A 16,417-nucleotide genomic window follows, 5' to 3' on the forward strand; every position below is an offset into this window, starting at 1 on the left:
TGGGCTGTGCTGTGCTGTCCCAGGAGGAACTGGGGGTGTGAGGGATCCAGAGCTGTGCCAGAGTGTCCAGAGCAGCCTGGATGCATCAGGAAAAGAGCCCTGGGGTCCCTGCAAAGCCAGGGCTGCAGCAGGTGCCCAGGTGGGTGCTCAGAGGCTGCTGACAATTTGAGATCCTGCCAGCATGTCCCATGCAAGCCCCAGAGTGACAGCTGTGCCACGTCCTGCTGCCAAACCCTGTGCCACGCACCCTTCTTATCTCTGGGTGGAGGAAGGAGGATTGGCCACAACCTCCCCACAGCCAGGGCAGGGACTGGGGACAGCCCTGGGGGGCTGGGGAGGTGACAGAGCAGGGGGCTGGGGGAGGTGACAGCTCAGGAGCTGCTTCTGGTACCTGCATGGTGACAGGGCTGGGGCCAGGGCAAGCCCCGGGCTCACTCTGATGTACCCCTGAGGGGATGCAGCCCATCCTGGGGGGTCTGGACCCTTGGCTCCCCACCAGCTCCAACACCACCGAGGTGCCCTGGCTCCTCCTGCCATTACCTGCATGGCTGCTGGCACAGGGACCAGGTGTCCCCACAGGTCCCCACGCCCTGGGTCAGGCTGCCCTCTCCATCAGTGCAGGGAGGCAAACAGCAGTAACAGGGGACAGGCAGCACCCGCCAGTGACCTGAGCAGAGCCTGGTGCTCGCTGTCCCCCCGGTGAGCAGCAGAGCTTGGTGTTCCCCATCTGGGGCCAGGGAGCCCCTATTTATAGCAGCACCTTCCCCCCCGTGCTCCCAGCCCCAGAGAACACCGGTATTGTGGGGATTTGGCACCCTCACGGTGTTTGTGTTTCACTAACCGAGCAGAACCACGAAAACCAAACCCACAGCCAAAGTGACTTTAGGGCTGACACAAAAACCACCCCAGCAGGAAAGCAGCTGGGACAGTGCAGGTCTGGAAAAGGGGCTCAGCTTCACAGAGACACCCCAGAGCTGGCAACTCCTCCACAGCCACCCAGGATGCTCCATAAAGGGTCCCAGCTGCTGGTTTGTCACATGGTGCCCCAAAGCTCATTGTCCCCTGCCTGGCACAGCTGCTGGTGGAACCCTGGGTGTCCCAGCTGTCACCAGGTGGGCTCAGGAGGAGCTGGCCCCAGGAGTCCTGGCTCCATCCCACCCTCCTTGCTTGAGCAGGAGGAGGTTGCAAAGACACAAAAATGGCAAATCCCATTTCATTTTGGGTGACACCATGCAGAGAAATGCCAGGAACCTCGCACCGAGGGACAACCTGTCCCTGCTCAGCCCTAAGGGCGCCTGGAGGTGCAGGGAGCTGTGGGGTGGGATTCTGACATGGGACAGCCCCGTGCCCACCCCAGACTGGTGCCAAGAGCAGGACCCCCAGAGGGAGGGAAGGTGGGCTGGGTGGGTGCTGGGGGAGCCGGGGGTCGCGGCAGCGCAGGCGCCTTACCTGGAAGGTGTGCGAGCTCAGAATCCACATGGATGCCAGCGCAGGCTGGGCACAGCCGTCCCTGTGGCACTGGGCACGGTATGTGAGGGGGACATGGCCCCAGGTGAGGGGTCCCAGCCCCGGCGGGGAGTGCGGCAGGCAGCACCGAGCCCCGCTCAGCGCCGGCTCCGCGGCAGCACGGCCGGGCTGAGCCGCATCGGGCCCCGGTGGGCACCGGCGGGGAGGGGACAGCGAGGAGAACAGGGCACCCCGAGTGGCTCCGGGGGCAGCAGAGGGACGAAGCCAGCGGCGGCTGTGCGAGGGGGACGGCTGCAGTGAGTGTCAGGGCTCAGCCAGAGCCTCCTTTGCCCATTATATCCGATTCCTTCCTTATTTACCTGAACAAACAAGCAGCGCTTACCTCAGCCGAGGTGTTTGAACAGCCCGGGCCGGGTTAACCCTTGGCAGGTGCGTCCAGGGCGGGCTCGGACCAGAACGGGCCTTGGGAGGGGAGTGGGGCAAACCTGGGCACCGTTAACCCCTTCCCACCCTCACATGGGATGAGAAAGAGGGACAGGGACAGACAGACAACTGGCTCCTCCTGGAGTCAGAGCTGCAGCACAGAGACCTGTCAGATGTGTGAAGTCCATGGCATGACATCACTCCCAGAGCAGGCTGGGCCAGGCTGGGGCCAGGAGCCCTGAGGGATACCCCAGGAGCATCCCTGACTCAAACCCCAGAACCACCCCCTGCCCAAGTGCTGCAGCCAGGGATGGAGCCTGTGAGTGAGGGTGCACAGAGATGTTTGGGGTGAAGGGAGCCCCCGACAGCACCCAAATCCCCCCAGCTCAGGGACACAGCTCTGTCCCCTGCCTGGGGGTCCGTGACTGCAGGATGGGGCACAGGAGCACAGCCAGAACGTGCCACACTCCAGGCCCAGGTTGTCTCCACCGGCACGAGCAGGAAAAAGCAGTTCTGAGCAAGACAGACACCGAGCTGGTATTTATTGTCTTTTTTTTAGCACATGAAGAAGGCAGGGCAGTTCAGGCAGTTCTCCTGTGCACGTAGCTCTGCCAAAACCAAACTCCCCCGTGCCCTAAAAACCCACGTCAGACCAAACCCCGCTGCAAACACCCACAGGCTGGCCCCACGTCACCACGTCCCGGCGGGCACGTGGCTGTCCCCAGCCCACACAGGGTGACAGAGCTGGCAACCCTCGCTGCCCTGGCCTGGGGCAGGCACAGCTGATAAGCCATCCATCGGAAATATTTGCCCTGAGGAAGTGAAAGCCCTGGGGGAAGGAGACCCTGGAGCGAGCACTGCAAAAGGGCTTCGCTGCTATCGGCAGCACCAGGAGTTTCTGCCTCCCTTTGAAACTCCTCAATGTTATCTTATCGTGGGGAAAGCTCCCCCTGGACCAGGGTTCCCATGTCCCAGGGGAGTTCTTTCCCCCTCTCTTGGTAAACACAACTGGGCCTGGGACACGTGGAAGTGGCTGTGGGGGGACCCCGGGACAAGCAGCTGTGTTGGGAAGCTGCCAGCCCCTCCCAGGGCTTTGCCAGGGGTTGGGCAATGTTTGATTGGGATGTGGCACAGCCAGGAGGGGGGTTCAAGCCCTTCAGTGCCCTCCTAGTGCTCCTGGCAGCCACAGCAGAGCTACCCAGCCCACTCAGAGCATCCACTGCTTTGGACAAGGCCTCACAGGCACCCAAAGGTGCTCCTGTGTCACACCTCAGGGTCCCCCGAGGGCACCCAGAGCAGGAACATCCCAGCCCATCCCTGGGGCCACAGGCCTCCAACCACAGATCCCTTCCCCACAGCACAGAAACACGAGTGTCTTGGCTGTGGAAACTGCAGATTCAGAGTGGAGTCACGTGTAAACTCGACACCAGCCTGGCACCAGCCATGCTGGGAAAGCACCGTGGCCATCCCGCCCTTCCTGCGGCTGCTCCTGCCCCGCAGCCGGGCTGTGCCTTGGGGGATGTCTGGGGAGCAGGGTTTGGTTTGCACAGGCTGGATCTGCTGTCACACCACCACCAGGTCACCCGTGTTTATTTGGCTTCTTTACAATTTTTCACCAGAACAAACACCAGGCCAGAGCACCAGAAGGAGTCAGAAGCAAAGCGGAAGAGAGCACGACTGGGGACACTGGACAGTGTCAGGTGTCACCAAGCAGTGGGGAGTTCCCAGTCTCAGATCCAGAGCATCCCAGACCCAGGTCATCCTGAGCTGTCTGGGACCTGTTGCCAAACTCACACCCCAGTCTGAAAGAGCTTTACCTACTTCTCTTATCGGTAGCAATGGGATCTCGATAACAGAAAGAGATTAAAGGGAAAAACATTTGCTTTTCTGGGCTCAGAGAAAGCTGGGCAGTGCAGCACAGCGCTGCAAGACTGGGTGAAAGGCCCCAAAATGAGACCTCTGCTTCCCTGCCAGAGGGCTTGGGGGCTGGAGCCACCCAGTGTCACCAGTTTCCATGGGCTCCAGCTGTGCTGGGTGCCGGGCTGTCCCCGACACCTTTTGCAATCGCAGCTCGGCACAGCTCTGCTTGCACATGCAAACCAGGAAAAGGAGAGATTGCAACACCTGAGGAACAACAAAAGAGGGAAATAAAGTCTGGATTTTCTGCCCTGTGTGTGCAGTTTTCGGTGCTTTTTCCTTGTCCTCCCTGTCAGCCCATCAGCTCCGATTCCGGTGTCTTTTGCCTCTGCTGGAATTTCAACGCTTGGGAACGCGGCCGACCGGAGGGGAGAGATGGAGAAACGACTCATGAATCAGCCTGGAGGAATCTCTGCCCACCTGCCAGGAGCTAATCTCTGGCTGCATCACAAGAATAATAGATAAGCAGCCATGTCACATATAATAAAACTATTGAAGGCCCTTGATGTCACTGTACAAACCACAGAGAGCATGGAGCCTGACTTGTCCCCACACACAGCTGTTTCCTGGTCTCCTGCAGTGGTGGGTCCTCCTCTGCTCCAGCTCCTGCACAACTTTTGGGACAGTGGTGGCCCCTGAGTAGAGCTAGAGACCCTCTGAGAGGGCTGCACCCCCTGTCTGTGCCACAGGGTGACAGTGGGACAGGATGAATTCCTACTCCCAGGCTGCAGGATGGGCACTCAGAGGCTTTCCAAGGAAACTGGAAATGATTGAAATGGTTGAAGAAGCTTTAATGCATTCTCCCCTGCCTTGGAGGGGTCCTGGGAGGGGAGAAGGTCTCTCCAGCAGAGCCCAAAATTACTCAGAGGGTCAGAGAGCACACGTGCAGGAACCCACAGGTGCGCACAGAGGGAACGGTGCTTTTGATGGTCCCTGTGCAGATTTACCTGGGAGAGCCTCCAGAGCTCCCGAAGCGTTGAGATCACTCCAGAGCCCAGACCACCGGAATCCCCTCTGACTCCTCCTCATCCCAGCCAGACCTACCCACTTCCCGTGCAGCCCCAGGGCGAGCGGGGCCGCTCCTCTTTATTCTCTTTATTACCTCCCCGGCTTCCCCATCTCCCAGCTGCTGCCATAATCGCTGTTTACGGGGCCGCGTGTGTGCTCGGGGCAAACAGCCGCGTTATTGCCGCGCCACCCGCCCGGAGCCACCCCGGCAGCGGAGCCGGGGCTCCCGGCCCTGCTCCGCCACTCGCTCCCCACTCGGAGCCTGCTCCAGCTCCTGGGGTCGCTCCCACGCTCCATCCCCACCGTATGAGGCGGCTCCCGGTTGTCCCCGTGCCGCTGCGAGGGGACCGTGGTGTCACCTGCATTCCAGGGCAGCCCCGAGCCTGCAAAGGGGGTACTGGAGAAGTGGCTCCGTTCAGCAGCACTGGGCTTGGTGTCTGATCCACACTGATGGCCCCGGAGGTCCAGGAGCCATCGGTTTGCTGAGCACAGAGACTTTAGTGGTCACCTGGCACCTTTCAAAGGCTGCTTTGCACCTGTGGTGGCAGGAGGTGATACGGTCTGTCTCGGGGGTGCCACAGTCCAGCTTCTGCAGCCTGGCCATGCCTGGGAGGGCAGCTGGGAAGAGGCGGATGAAGTCACCGGGGTGAACCCAGCCCTTGGACCACCAGCTTCCCACCATTCCCACTCCGGGTTCCCCCCAGCAACCCCAGGTTCGGTGCCACCCCGGGTGACGCAGGGGACACCCAGCCGAGCAGGGAGCAGCGGATCCAACGCCGTGTTTGCTGTTCCCTTCCCAAAGCCCTCCTCTTTTCTTCCACCGGTGGCATTAAACTCCTGCTTTTGTCTCTTGGGATTAAAAGCCTGGAAATGGTTGCGGGTCGTCCGGCGGTGCCAGGAAGAGAGGGCTCAGGGCGGCGTGGGCACACCCCGCTCGCCGCAGGGCGAGGAAAGGTCACGGCTCCCCCCGCACCGCCACCCGAGATTTGGGGCGCAGAGGGGGGGAAGGATCCTGCTCTGGGCTCTCCATGCAGCTGCTGCATCAGCACACGAACCCTAAATCCCAACCAGCACGAGTGAACCCCCCAAAATAACCCACACAGGCACCGTGCTGTTGTTCGGTCACTGTCACCTGCTCATGCCACCGGGGCAGGGGACAGGGGGCTCGGCACCCCCTGCCCGTGCTCGGCAGCAGCAGTTCCCAGGCACACACGGGCAGCCAGGTGAGACGGGCCGGGCCCGGTGCCAGCAGACGGGATGTTGTCTTTTCACACAGCCCCGGTGCGGGGCCGAGTGGCAGCGGAACCCTCCGCGGCTTTGGTTCCCACACTGGGTGCCATTGAGAAATGCAAATTCATTCTTCTGCTGCCGGTTCTCCCCACATGCAAAACGATCCTCGGGCATAACGGCCCCACGGAGCGACAGCCCGGAGAGCGTGGGAGCCGCTGGGCAGGGAAACAGCGCGGGTGGGACAGGCTGGCACGGGCAGAGCTGCGGGTCAGGGCAGCACATGCTGCCCCCGGAGCTCTTGGAGGTGATTTCCCCTTGAGTTCTGCATTGTCCATCCCAGCAGAACTGCAGAAGGTTCTGCCCCAGGGAGCAAACCCCTGAAAGTAACCCCAAACCCCACAGTGTGGGCTCAGCTCAAAGAGCTGGGGGTCCTGGAGGGGCTGCGTGGTGAGAGGGAGTCACCCCTCTCCCATCACTGCTGAGCCAGGTTTGCAGGGCCAGGGGAGCAGGGGAGGAGGGCTCCCCTGTGCACAGAGGGCAGGGACCCCACATCCCGTCTGGGGCCGTGGGTCTGGGGTGCAGGACGGGCTGGGGACGCGGAGCTGCCCGCAGAGCGAGCCGTGACTCAGCGGTGACTCACCGAGCCCCGAAGGAAACGTGTCGTGTCCCACCCGTGAGCATCGCCCGGCTCCCGCACCTCATCCTGGGGACTCCCAGGACCCGGGGGGTCATGTAGGGAAAATGGGGTGTGGGAGGTGGGGCAGTACCCCAAACGAAGTCCTGTCCTATCTCCCCCACTGTGCAGTCACTGGGTTGGCCACAGAGCTTGGGGGAATTTTCCCTGGTGAACACGCGCTCCTGGCTATCCCCAGCCTTGTCAGCCTTCCTGACACCAACACTGCAGCTCCAGAGCCAGGTCTGGGGAGCAGGGAGCTGTGACAGGCACGAGAAGCTGGGCAAGGGGGCCCCAGCAGCTGTCAAAGCCTTGCTGGACACAGGCAGCATTCCTTGTGGCATCCCTGGTTTCAGAGGGCAGGATATGAAAGCAGAAAGTGATTCATGCTCCAAGGGAGCAGAGAGACAGCTCTGGCCCTGGTGTGGGAGGTGACCCGAAATGGCTCCATGTTCCCCTCAAAGGGCTGTCCTGGCCCCAAGCCCAGCTCTCCCAATCCCAACTCCCTATCCCAGAGCTGGCTCAGGCACCAGCAGAGCAAGGACATCACTCCTCTCTTCAGCAGTGGATTTTGAGTGCAGCAAAATGTTTGTTCTGTCAACACGTGCCTAATCCCCAACCAAAAGCCGATGAAAACACCTTGGGGGGGAAGGATGGGAATGAGCTGCCCTTTGAGACAAAGCCCCAGTGGTGACAGCCCCAGTCACTGGGATCCTCCAGTGGCTCCCCAGTCCTGGGGTACCCTGTACCAGGCAGGGCAGGGGAAATGCTCTCCATGGGGCAGGGATGGTCCCAGCTGCAGCTGCAGCTCTGCCACAAACCCGAGCAGGATCCTGAACTCCCCAGAGGAAGTGCAGAAAATGTCCTTGTTCTGCAGGGATTGCCCGGCCTCAGTGGCCAGTCCTGGCTCCTTTGCCCCTCAAAATGCAGCCAGCAGGTGCAGGCAGCACACAGCAGTGTCACCCCAGCAGCCAGGCCTGCCTCTGTCCCTGCTGACCCAGCACCTGCTGTGACACCATCAACAGGCTCACCAACGTCACAAATGGGCTCACCTGAGGATTAGCATTTCCAGATGACCCATAAAACCCTTTTCCTTGTGGGATGAAACAGCGCTTTGCCCTGTGAGGCTCGTTTCCAGCCTGGCTGGGGCTGGGCTGAGCAAGCAGAGCTGCCCCAGTGCCCACCCTGGGGTGGTCCCAGCAGGGACCCTCTCCCAGCACCCAGAGGCATCAGCCCTGCACTCTTCACCCACAAGGAAAAAAAAAAAAAAAAAGAAAAAAAAAGGGAAAAAACAGGGTACATTTAGCAGTTTCCATTTGTTTGCTCTTTAAATAATTTGTTTCCTTATCACTATTGATTTAGATCCCTTTAAAATTCTGACAAACCTGCTTCTCAGGCACCCTCAGCTGCTTCCTCCCAGCCTGCTCCCCACGGGCAAGGCAGAGCAGCCAGGCTCATCCTAAGGAGAGTTCCCTGCTTGGGGAGGCACCTGCAGGGCAGCGAGCCCCCCTTCCCAAGATGGACAAACCAAAGCTGGGATTAGGAGATTTGTCCTCTCCCCATCCCACTGTGGAGCAGACATGGGGGCTTTGGGGCTGCTGCCAGGCTCGGGGGGCTCAGAGGGGACACCCCAAGGGCACAGTGGCTGTGACTGCCCAAGCTCCTCTGTGCAGAATCCAGCTCTGGCCATGCACAGCCCCAGTTAGGGCAGCACAGTGACTGCTGGAGTGGAGGCAGGACAGGACAGGTTTAAGTGTCCCTCAGGCACAGCCAGGATGTCTCTGAGGCCTCGCTGGGGACAGGGACCCTCTCTGCTGCCCAGTGCCGCAGTGTCACTCCTCAGGTGCCTCTCACTGTCACCTGCCAGAGGGTTCATGGCCCTGCTGGGCTCATAGGGGTTTGAGAAGCTCATCCCAGGGTCCCTCCAATGCCACCCAGGGTCTGGTATCACAGCCCAGCCTGCAGCTGTCAATTAATTGAGGAAACACGGCCACAGCAAACAGTGAGGAGGGAAAATGCTGCAGATTAGATAAGAAATGGGAGTTCTTGCTGTGCTTCCCCTGGATGCCAATGCTGCACAAACCCTGCCCAGCCCAGCTGCTCCACACCAGAAGTGCAGAGACCCAGGAGAGGCTGAAAGCTCTGTCCTGTGGGATGGCTTTCCTAGAAAATGGCTTGGAAAAAGGGGTTTAGCCCAGCCCCAAGGTTTAGGGGTTCCTCTCTCCCTCCCACAGAGCTGTGCACCACCCTGGGGCCACAGCGGAGCAGCCAGACCCCCTTCTGTCCCCAACCCTTCAAAATGGGACACCACCTGGGTCTCCAGGTGTGCAGACCCTTCCTCACTCCCAACCAGAGGGCTGTGCCCATGCTGTCCCTGCCCAGCAGCTCCTGCCTGGCTCTGCAGCACTGCCCCAGTCCCACAGTGCTGGTGACAGGCCAAGTGACATGTGCCACCCCACTGCCCAGCCAAACCTGGCCACGCCAGCAGCTGCTCTGGGAGCTGGGGGGACATGGCTCTTGCCTGCCCAGCCATTGTCACCAGCAGGACTCAAAGCCTGGAAAAGCCACATCCAGCAGCTCCAAAGGGTTTTGTGGACGAGGAACAACCTCAGCTCCCTCTGCTGGCACCTGCCCCAGGCTGGGCCTGTGGCCAGCAAACGCTGTTTGAGCACCTCGGCTGGGAGCCCCCGGGTCCAGGTCACCCCCCAGGCCAGCCCCTGTTCCCAACACCGTCCCCTGGCAGCACATGGAGCTGTGATTCCCACGGAGCCCCCACTCCTGGGCATGGTTGTCCCACCTCACAGCACTCTGCACTGCTCACCTTCAGTGTCAAGTGGTGAAAACCAAACTTTTCTCCCCCTACTTAAAGTTTCTACAAAGGCGTCTCTGCCGCAGGGAAGAGATAACCAAAACATGGGAATACAACGAGCAGAGAGGCAGCCCAGCTGCAGCTGCTCTGCAGAGCCGAGCCCACAGCCTTGCATGGGGCAAACAGGGCTGGTCTGTGCTCACGCGTGCCATCTGCCTCCCTGCTGGGCCCTGCTGCCAGCTTTTACCACTCGGCTGTGTTATCAATGGGGTAGGAAATGTTTGAGATTAGATTTCCTTCATTAATTCCTGTGTAACTAGGAATTTTCCAACGAACACACAGGCAGAGGGAGCAGGTTGTGGAGAGCTTCCAGAAAGATCCCAGGTTGCCCCTGATCCTGCTCCTTGCCCATGGACCCCTGGTAGCATCTCAGGACTGGCCTTGTTTCCCCCTTGGCCCATTAACATTCCCCTGTGCCTCCCAAGGGATCTGCAGAGAGATGCAGGAGCAGAGTGTTGCACACCACAGGCTGCTGCTGCAGGATGTAGCAGGTAGAGGAGGAAAAATAAACAAGAATCACAAAAATCCTCTCTGCCACTACTCCAGGTGCAGCTCCTGGATGGGAAGGTGCCCATTGGAGCCCTCGAGGTCATGCCTGCAGATATGAGGACATGTGGTGGTGCTGGGGAGGTTTTGGAGCAGGTCCTGCTCTTCCCTCCAGCCTGAGGGGCATGAGTACCCAACAAGGCACAGGGCATGGGCCCGAGCAGTCCTGGCTGCTGAGCACATCCTCATCCCTGTAATCCATCACAAAAATCTGGGAACACCCTCCCTCTGACTGCCATTGCTTTGGGAACCAAAAAAAAAAAAACTGCATAAAACCAGAATTAATTTTGCAACTTTTAACGGACGACTATTTGGTTCCCCTAAAAAAAATAAACAAGCAGCAAAAGCAGCACCCAAGCAGCTCCCAGGTGCCTGTGGCTGCCGTTTGCCTTGGCCTCCTGCCCACCCAGCTCTGCTCCTGGGATGGCAGGATGACCTCCACCACGGCAATCCCGCCGGGTATTTGCCTGCTCAGGAGATTCCATTAAAGGTGTGATGGGATTGTCCTGTGCTGGCAACCTCTGACAGGTTGCAACCCTAAAGATAAACAGATTCTTTCAAGCAAATAAGGAGTAAATGCAAAGCTGGGCAGTGAGCAGGGCGGGCAATGCTCCCCTGCCCAAACACAGCAGCCTCAGGACACCCGCGAGCACCCCGAGCTCGAGGGGCTCGTTCTGCTACAGGCACAGAACAAACACCCCCAGGCACAGGGAGCAGGATGTCTGTTCCCAGTCAGGCTTTCAGTCAAGCTTAACTGGCACATGAAAGCTCCAGGCATTTATTCAAATGATAAAAGCAAAGCCAGCACACACAGAGTGAGGTTTCTCGTGGGGATTAGTAACTAACTCCCAGGTAAGCAAAGGAACGGCCTCAGCCGAGCTGCTCATTGCAGTTCATCCAAGTAATGCATGGGCTGGGTGTCCTCAGCAGCAAGGCCTCCCCTGGGAACTCAGATCCACCTTGGACAAGTGTGCAGGTGCCCAGCAAAGTGAAACCTTCCTGTGCCCCCATCCTGACAGTGTCAGCTACTTCCTTAGGGATTGCAAGACAATAAAACCCAAACCAATCTTCCTCCCTTCAAACTCCTGCTCCTGCCTTCCTGAGCCACTCAGGAGGTGGAAGGTCTGACCCCCATCCTGCACCAGGCTCTGAGGGAAGGGCTGGGATGTGGGTCAGCCACACCAGGAGCAGCACCTGAGGATGAAGCTGTGCCATCGCTGTGTGCTGGTGCCCCTCGTATGGAGATCCCTGAGAGCATCCCTCTCCTCCTCAGGAGCTGTCCTGGAGAAGTGACCTGACCTTGACACAAGGGAATCTGGCATCCCCTCCCCCCCGCCTCACAACCACCCCCAGAGCCTCTCCCCACCCTCACCCTCACCCAGGGGCTCGACAAGTGGTTTGATAAGCTCAGTATGCACTGAATTTGGTCTGTTTTCACAGCAATTTGGACTAAATTAGGGCTGGAGCTGGGTTTAAGGGTGTTGTGCCTGAGTGTCTGGAAATACTCTGGGAATGGAGCAAACCAGGTACATTTAACTACAAGGTGACAAACTCAGAAGTTTTGCAGCTTCAATAAAACTCTCAACAGCTACAGAGTTGTTTTTTTTTTTTTCTGTGTTAATTTAATCATACAAATATTCATTTATACATTAAGGAAAAAGCTTCCTTTATTTTCACCCCCAATGTGCTATCATAGGACTTCTCCCAGACTCAGAGAGGCAACACACCATCCCGTGCTACACATGCACTGCCCCGGCGAGCACAGACAGGCTGGGAACCACCCACGCACTCACACACGGAAAAAATGAAACACAACAGAAACCCAGACGTGGGACAGCGTGCATTTCCACCCACACCACTGCTCTCTGACTGCACTGCTCTGCCCCAGCTCCCAAACCTTGGCAGGGTTCGAATCCAGCACTCCTGAGGTGTGGGCAGAAGATTCCCACTCTCTCACCCCCTCCCATGGCACTGCCACTTGGAGGCCAGTCCCAGGGACATCCTGCTCCAGTTTGCCAAGGCTGGGAGGTGACACTGCTTGAGCTGTGTTAGTGACAGGGTCCAAGTGGCTCTTGCTTACCAGAGGGACCCACTTCGAAGCCATCAGAGATGTTCTACACTACCCTTTCCCTTATGGGAGCTGATACAAACTGCAGTGTCACGAGGTCACCTGGGCAGAACTTAGCCAAATTCATCTCAATCTCCCCATTAAAAGTTGGACACCTGAAGCATGAGCAATCTGAGGGCCGGCTGCAACACGAAGCTCCAAGAAACCAGGAGATAAAACCACCTTTGGCCTCAGTGAAACAGTTTTTACTCGAGGAAAAACACAGAGATAGAGCAACCCGTTTTAAATGTCCTTCCAGTGCCACAGCAGGGGCCACAACCCTGGCCCCAAATATCCCTCAGCTGCCTGGGCAGAGCAGGACGTGAGCAGCAAGAGCTGCAGATGTCAGAGCCCTGCCTTTCCTCACAGCCTGCAACGTGCACCCCCTTGTCACCAGGACACCACAGACTGCAAACGCGTGTGCCTTCAGAGTGGGAAAGCACATGGCTACTTGGGGAGCATGCAGGTTTTGGTTTTTCAAGACAAGGGAAATAAATTCAGCCTCAGGAGGAGCACAGGAACACGAGTGTGGCAGCCAGGGGACACAGGAGGAACACACGTGCCTGGGAGCAGAAAGCCAGCGTGGGGGTATCCGAGTGCAAGGGTCTCCCAGGTGCCTCTGCTGACACCAGGCAAATGTCACAGCACCAGCTCGAACTCTCAGACTCAGACCTTGACTTCCCCTCCTTCCACTACACAGCTGACACAAGGAGCTAATAAAGATAAGGAATCACCTCGTCACTTGAACCAAGAGCTGTCCCCAGGGGTGCAGTGCCCTCAGAAGGGGAGCAGCAGCGCTGCAGGTGTGATGTTCATTTCCTCAGAGGGGCTTGTGAGCCACCTGTGAGGAAAGGAGGGAGTGAGCGAAGATTCCACCTGCCCACACCACACTGTGGGGCTGCAATCACCCCCAGATCAATGCTCAGATCTAATACTCAGAACTAGTCCAAGGCAAAATGTTGTGACAGCACAAGAACTAAAGCTTCCAAGAAGCAGCACCTTCAGCAGGTTCTCTCCAATCCTAACACTTGTCCAGATCCAGGGAACAGCCAGGTGCCCACCAGACTGCAAGTGTCAGGCAGTTCAAATCCTGTGGGACCACTTCTGTCCAGGCAGTTTCTGATCTCATCCTTGTTTCTCCCAGCTAACACATTTCTGAAGGGAGATTTCAGCTGATGGTGATCTGTAACAACTGAACCTCTGAAATATGAATAAAATCCATCGCCCAATCCTTCCTCTGTTGGACACAAGGAACCCCCACTGACCCCACGAGATCCATCCATATGCACCCAGGTACCAGTCCTTGGTAGCTGCAATGAAAGATTCCCCCGTTCAAAACCAGCCACAAAAACAAACGCAGCCAAGAGCAGCGAGGGCAAAGCCATGCAGTGTGCAGCTCTGACACAGAGAAAAGCCTTCACTGGGAAGATCTGGAGAAGGTAAAGGGAGCTTTGCATATTCCTGTATCTTTGGCAGATGGCTGTTCCAGCCTGGTTCGTTTGGGCAGGATGGTGCTGCAGGGCTCATTCCCCCTCTGTTTGTGGGGTCAGCATTTCAGAATAAATTCACCACAGTGCCTGAGACCAAGCTGCATCCCCTCACACTGCACTTTGCAGTCCAGAACAGGAGGAAAACATGCTGGAGGAACAGCAGAGCAGTCCAAATTTTCCGCAATCCCTCCCCTAACATGAGCCCATTCAGAGCCTCAGTGCAGCCCCGAGCCCAGATGACAAAGGCAGAAGAAGAGGAGGTGACAGTGGGACCCAGCTGGTGGTGTCAACTCCTGCTCTGTGCTCCAGAACACATGGATCAGCCTCTAAGCTACACCTCAGCACAGGAGAAACAAATGCAAACTTATGCTCTGAAAGAGAGAGGGGAGACTCCAAATGAAAAGGACAGGATGCTTGTGAAGCTTTACAACTATCAGCAGGTGAATTACAGCTACAGAGATTCCTCTTGGCACACAGCTCCAGGCACAGCTACTGCACACAAGAGTGAACAAAAAGGGATTTTTAACTGCTAACCACACAGGACAGCTTGAATAAATCAGTTTCTTATCAACATGGGTGTGTATTTGTGTACTTCATGTACAAGAGGGAAGGGAGATGAGCCCTCCATGTTATCCCAGAAGTCCCAGTGTCTCCCTCTCCAATTCTGATATTGAGACCTGTCCGTAACGTGGCTCCCAATGACACGCAGGACAACTTAAAAGCAACACCCAAACCAAAAGGAAAAGAGAAAATAAAAGATTAAAAAGTCAGTAACTAAAACCAGCAGATGCTGTTAAAAATGCAGTGCTGGGTGCAACCAGCACCCAACCTGGCATTAAAAAAGCCTGACAGAAGCAGTCCCTGCACAAACCCCAGCGGGTGCTGAGCCAGTCCTGTTCAGCAGCAAACCAGGACATTCTGGGAAAATGCACGCTGTCCCTTAGGAAAAAATAAACAACAAAAAAAAAGAACAAGAAACAAACAGAAATTAAACATTTGCTCAAACTACAACCGCTCTGTAGGCAAAATATTCTTTTTTAAAGATGGCTTTTAAATTTTCATTTTTAAACTTCTTTTTAAGCTACCTAATTACATGTGAAGATGATTTCTAAAAACCCATAGTGTTGGTGTCTCTTCTTCCTCATAGCATTTACACCACTCTGAAATCCAGCAGTCATACATGCATACTCAGGTTTTGGATTTTCCTCTGGAAACAGCTAGTCTTAAGTTACTGGGCTTTTGTTTTTTCTTCTTTTCCAGAACACGGAGGCAGAGAAGGGGGGTCCACGCTGTGTCTGTCTGCCACATGAATCCCCCTCCCTTCCCCCAAAAGTCAGCTTTTTCTTAAATTCTCCTCTTGTCGATACCCGTTTTGTGTTTTTGTGTTTTAAGACTGTCCGAAGTGATAAGGACCGTGGAAACCCTGAAAGAAAGTTGGAGACATAATCAATTTTCAACAGGCAAGAAACAAAATGCTCAGTGCTCAGCTCCAAAGAGTGCCCAGCCCAGCCCAGGGCTTCCCACCAATCCCACTGTGGCTCCGAGGACACTCTGAAACCACACATTCCGGGGCTGGCTTCCCCAGAGAGGGCAGATGCCACCACTTACCTCTGTCAGATGTTTTATAGGCCAAGGCCACAAAATAACTTCTGTTTTCTACACCAGAATTCCCTATAGATGCTACAACACCTGCAGGCCCAGCCCCTGCAGCCTCCCCAGTCTGTCCCACAGACATGGGGCTGTAACTGGGTAAGAAGCTATGCCAGAAAAAACCCAAAGAAAAAAAAAAATCCATATTCCCACAAGTGCCATGTGTGCCTTCTCAAGGTGACAATGCACATTTGCCTCCAGTGAAATCAACCCAAGCATTTACCAAAACCCCCAAAATGCTTCCTAGAGAATCCATTTCCTTCCTTTACATCCTGAAGTGAGTCACTAAATGTCAGATGTAGTCTCAGGTCTCAAATTAACAGGAACTCCTTTTGTAACTTCTATTGTCCAGATCAGTTATCCGGGGTTTCATCAGGAAGCAGAAGAAAGACCAACAGGCAGCAAGGGATGCGCCAGCTCACAGCAGATGAAGTTTGTCAGTTAAGAAGGTACAACCCCCACACAAACCCAGACACACACTGAGGTCACAAGGGAGATGAGGGAGAAAAACTTGTTGTATTTCATGGCAGAGCTGGAAGATCATTATGCAAATGCTTCTAAACACAGTCCAGCTCTTCCCAGCACACTCTGGGTAAGGCAGTGAGAGCCCAAACCATTCCTGTTCTGGCTGAATGGCAAGCTCTGACCTCAGTTTTCACCACTCTGCCTTTAACAGAGCAAATTTCCTAGGAAATACCATTTCCTTCACGTTCTACAACTTCAAAACTGCCTCACTGCAGGAGCCAGGGCTGTGGAGCCACGAGTGGGAACATGGATTGTGTAAAGAATCAACGTCACTGGCAAACCCCAGGCTGGAGAGCTCTGCTGCAGATCTGACTAGGAAGGAAGTGCCATGAACAGTCTGTAATCTTGCTACAGCTGGAGAGAAAAAGTTCATTCTTGGGGATATAATCAGGTGGTAAATACAAACAAATGGCAACATGAAGCAGCTCGCAGCAGCTCTCCAAATCCAAGCAAGAGGAGGATCAGCAGACAATTAACCAGGACATCTCCTGAACTGCGTGGGAAGTATGAAA

General features: G+C 56.3%; 1 protein-coding gene across 1 annotated transcript in view; it reads right to left on the bottom strand.

Moving 5' to 3' along the window:
* Window positions 1-11,729: 11,729 nt before the first annotated feature.
* ILRUN (inflammation and lipid regulator with UBA-like and NBR1-like domains) overlaps window positions 11,730-16,417 on the bottom strand; it is a 28,023-nt gene continuing 23,335 nt past the window's right edge. The window contains exon 5 of the mRNA XM_030230924.2: window positions 11,730-15,153. Coding sequence (XP_030086784.1) covers window positions 15,118-15,153 — 36 coding nt within the window. The 3' untranslated portion in view covers window positions 11,730-15,117. The remainder of the gene's footprint in view (window positions 15,154-16,417) is intronic.

Source organism: Serinus canaria, chromosome 26 (assembly GCF_022539315.1).
Source record: "Serinus canaria isolate serCan28SL12 chromosome 26, serCan2020, whole genome shotgun sequence".
NCBI lineage: Eukaryota > Metazoa > Chordata > Aves > Passeriformes > Fringillidae > Serinus > Serinus canaria.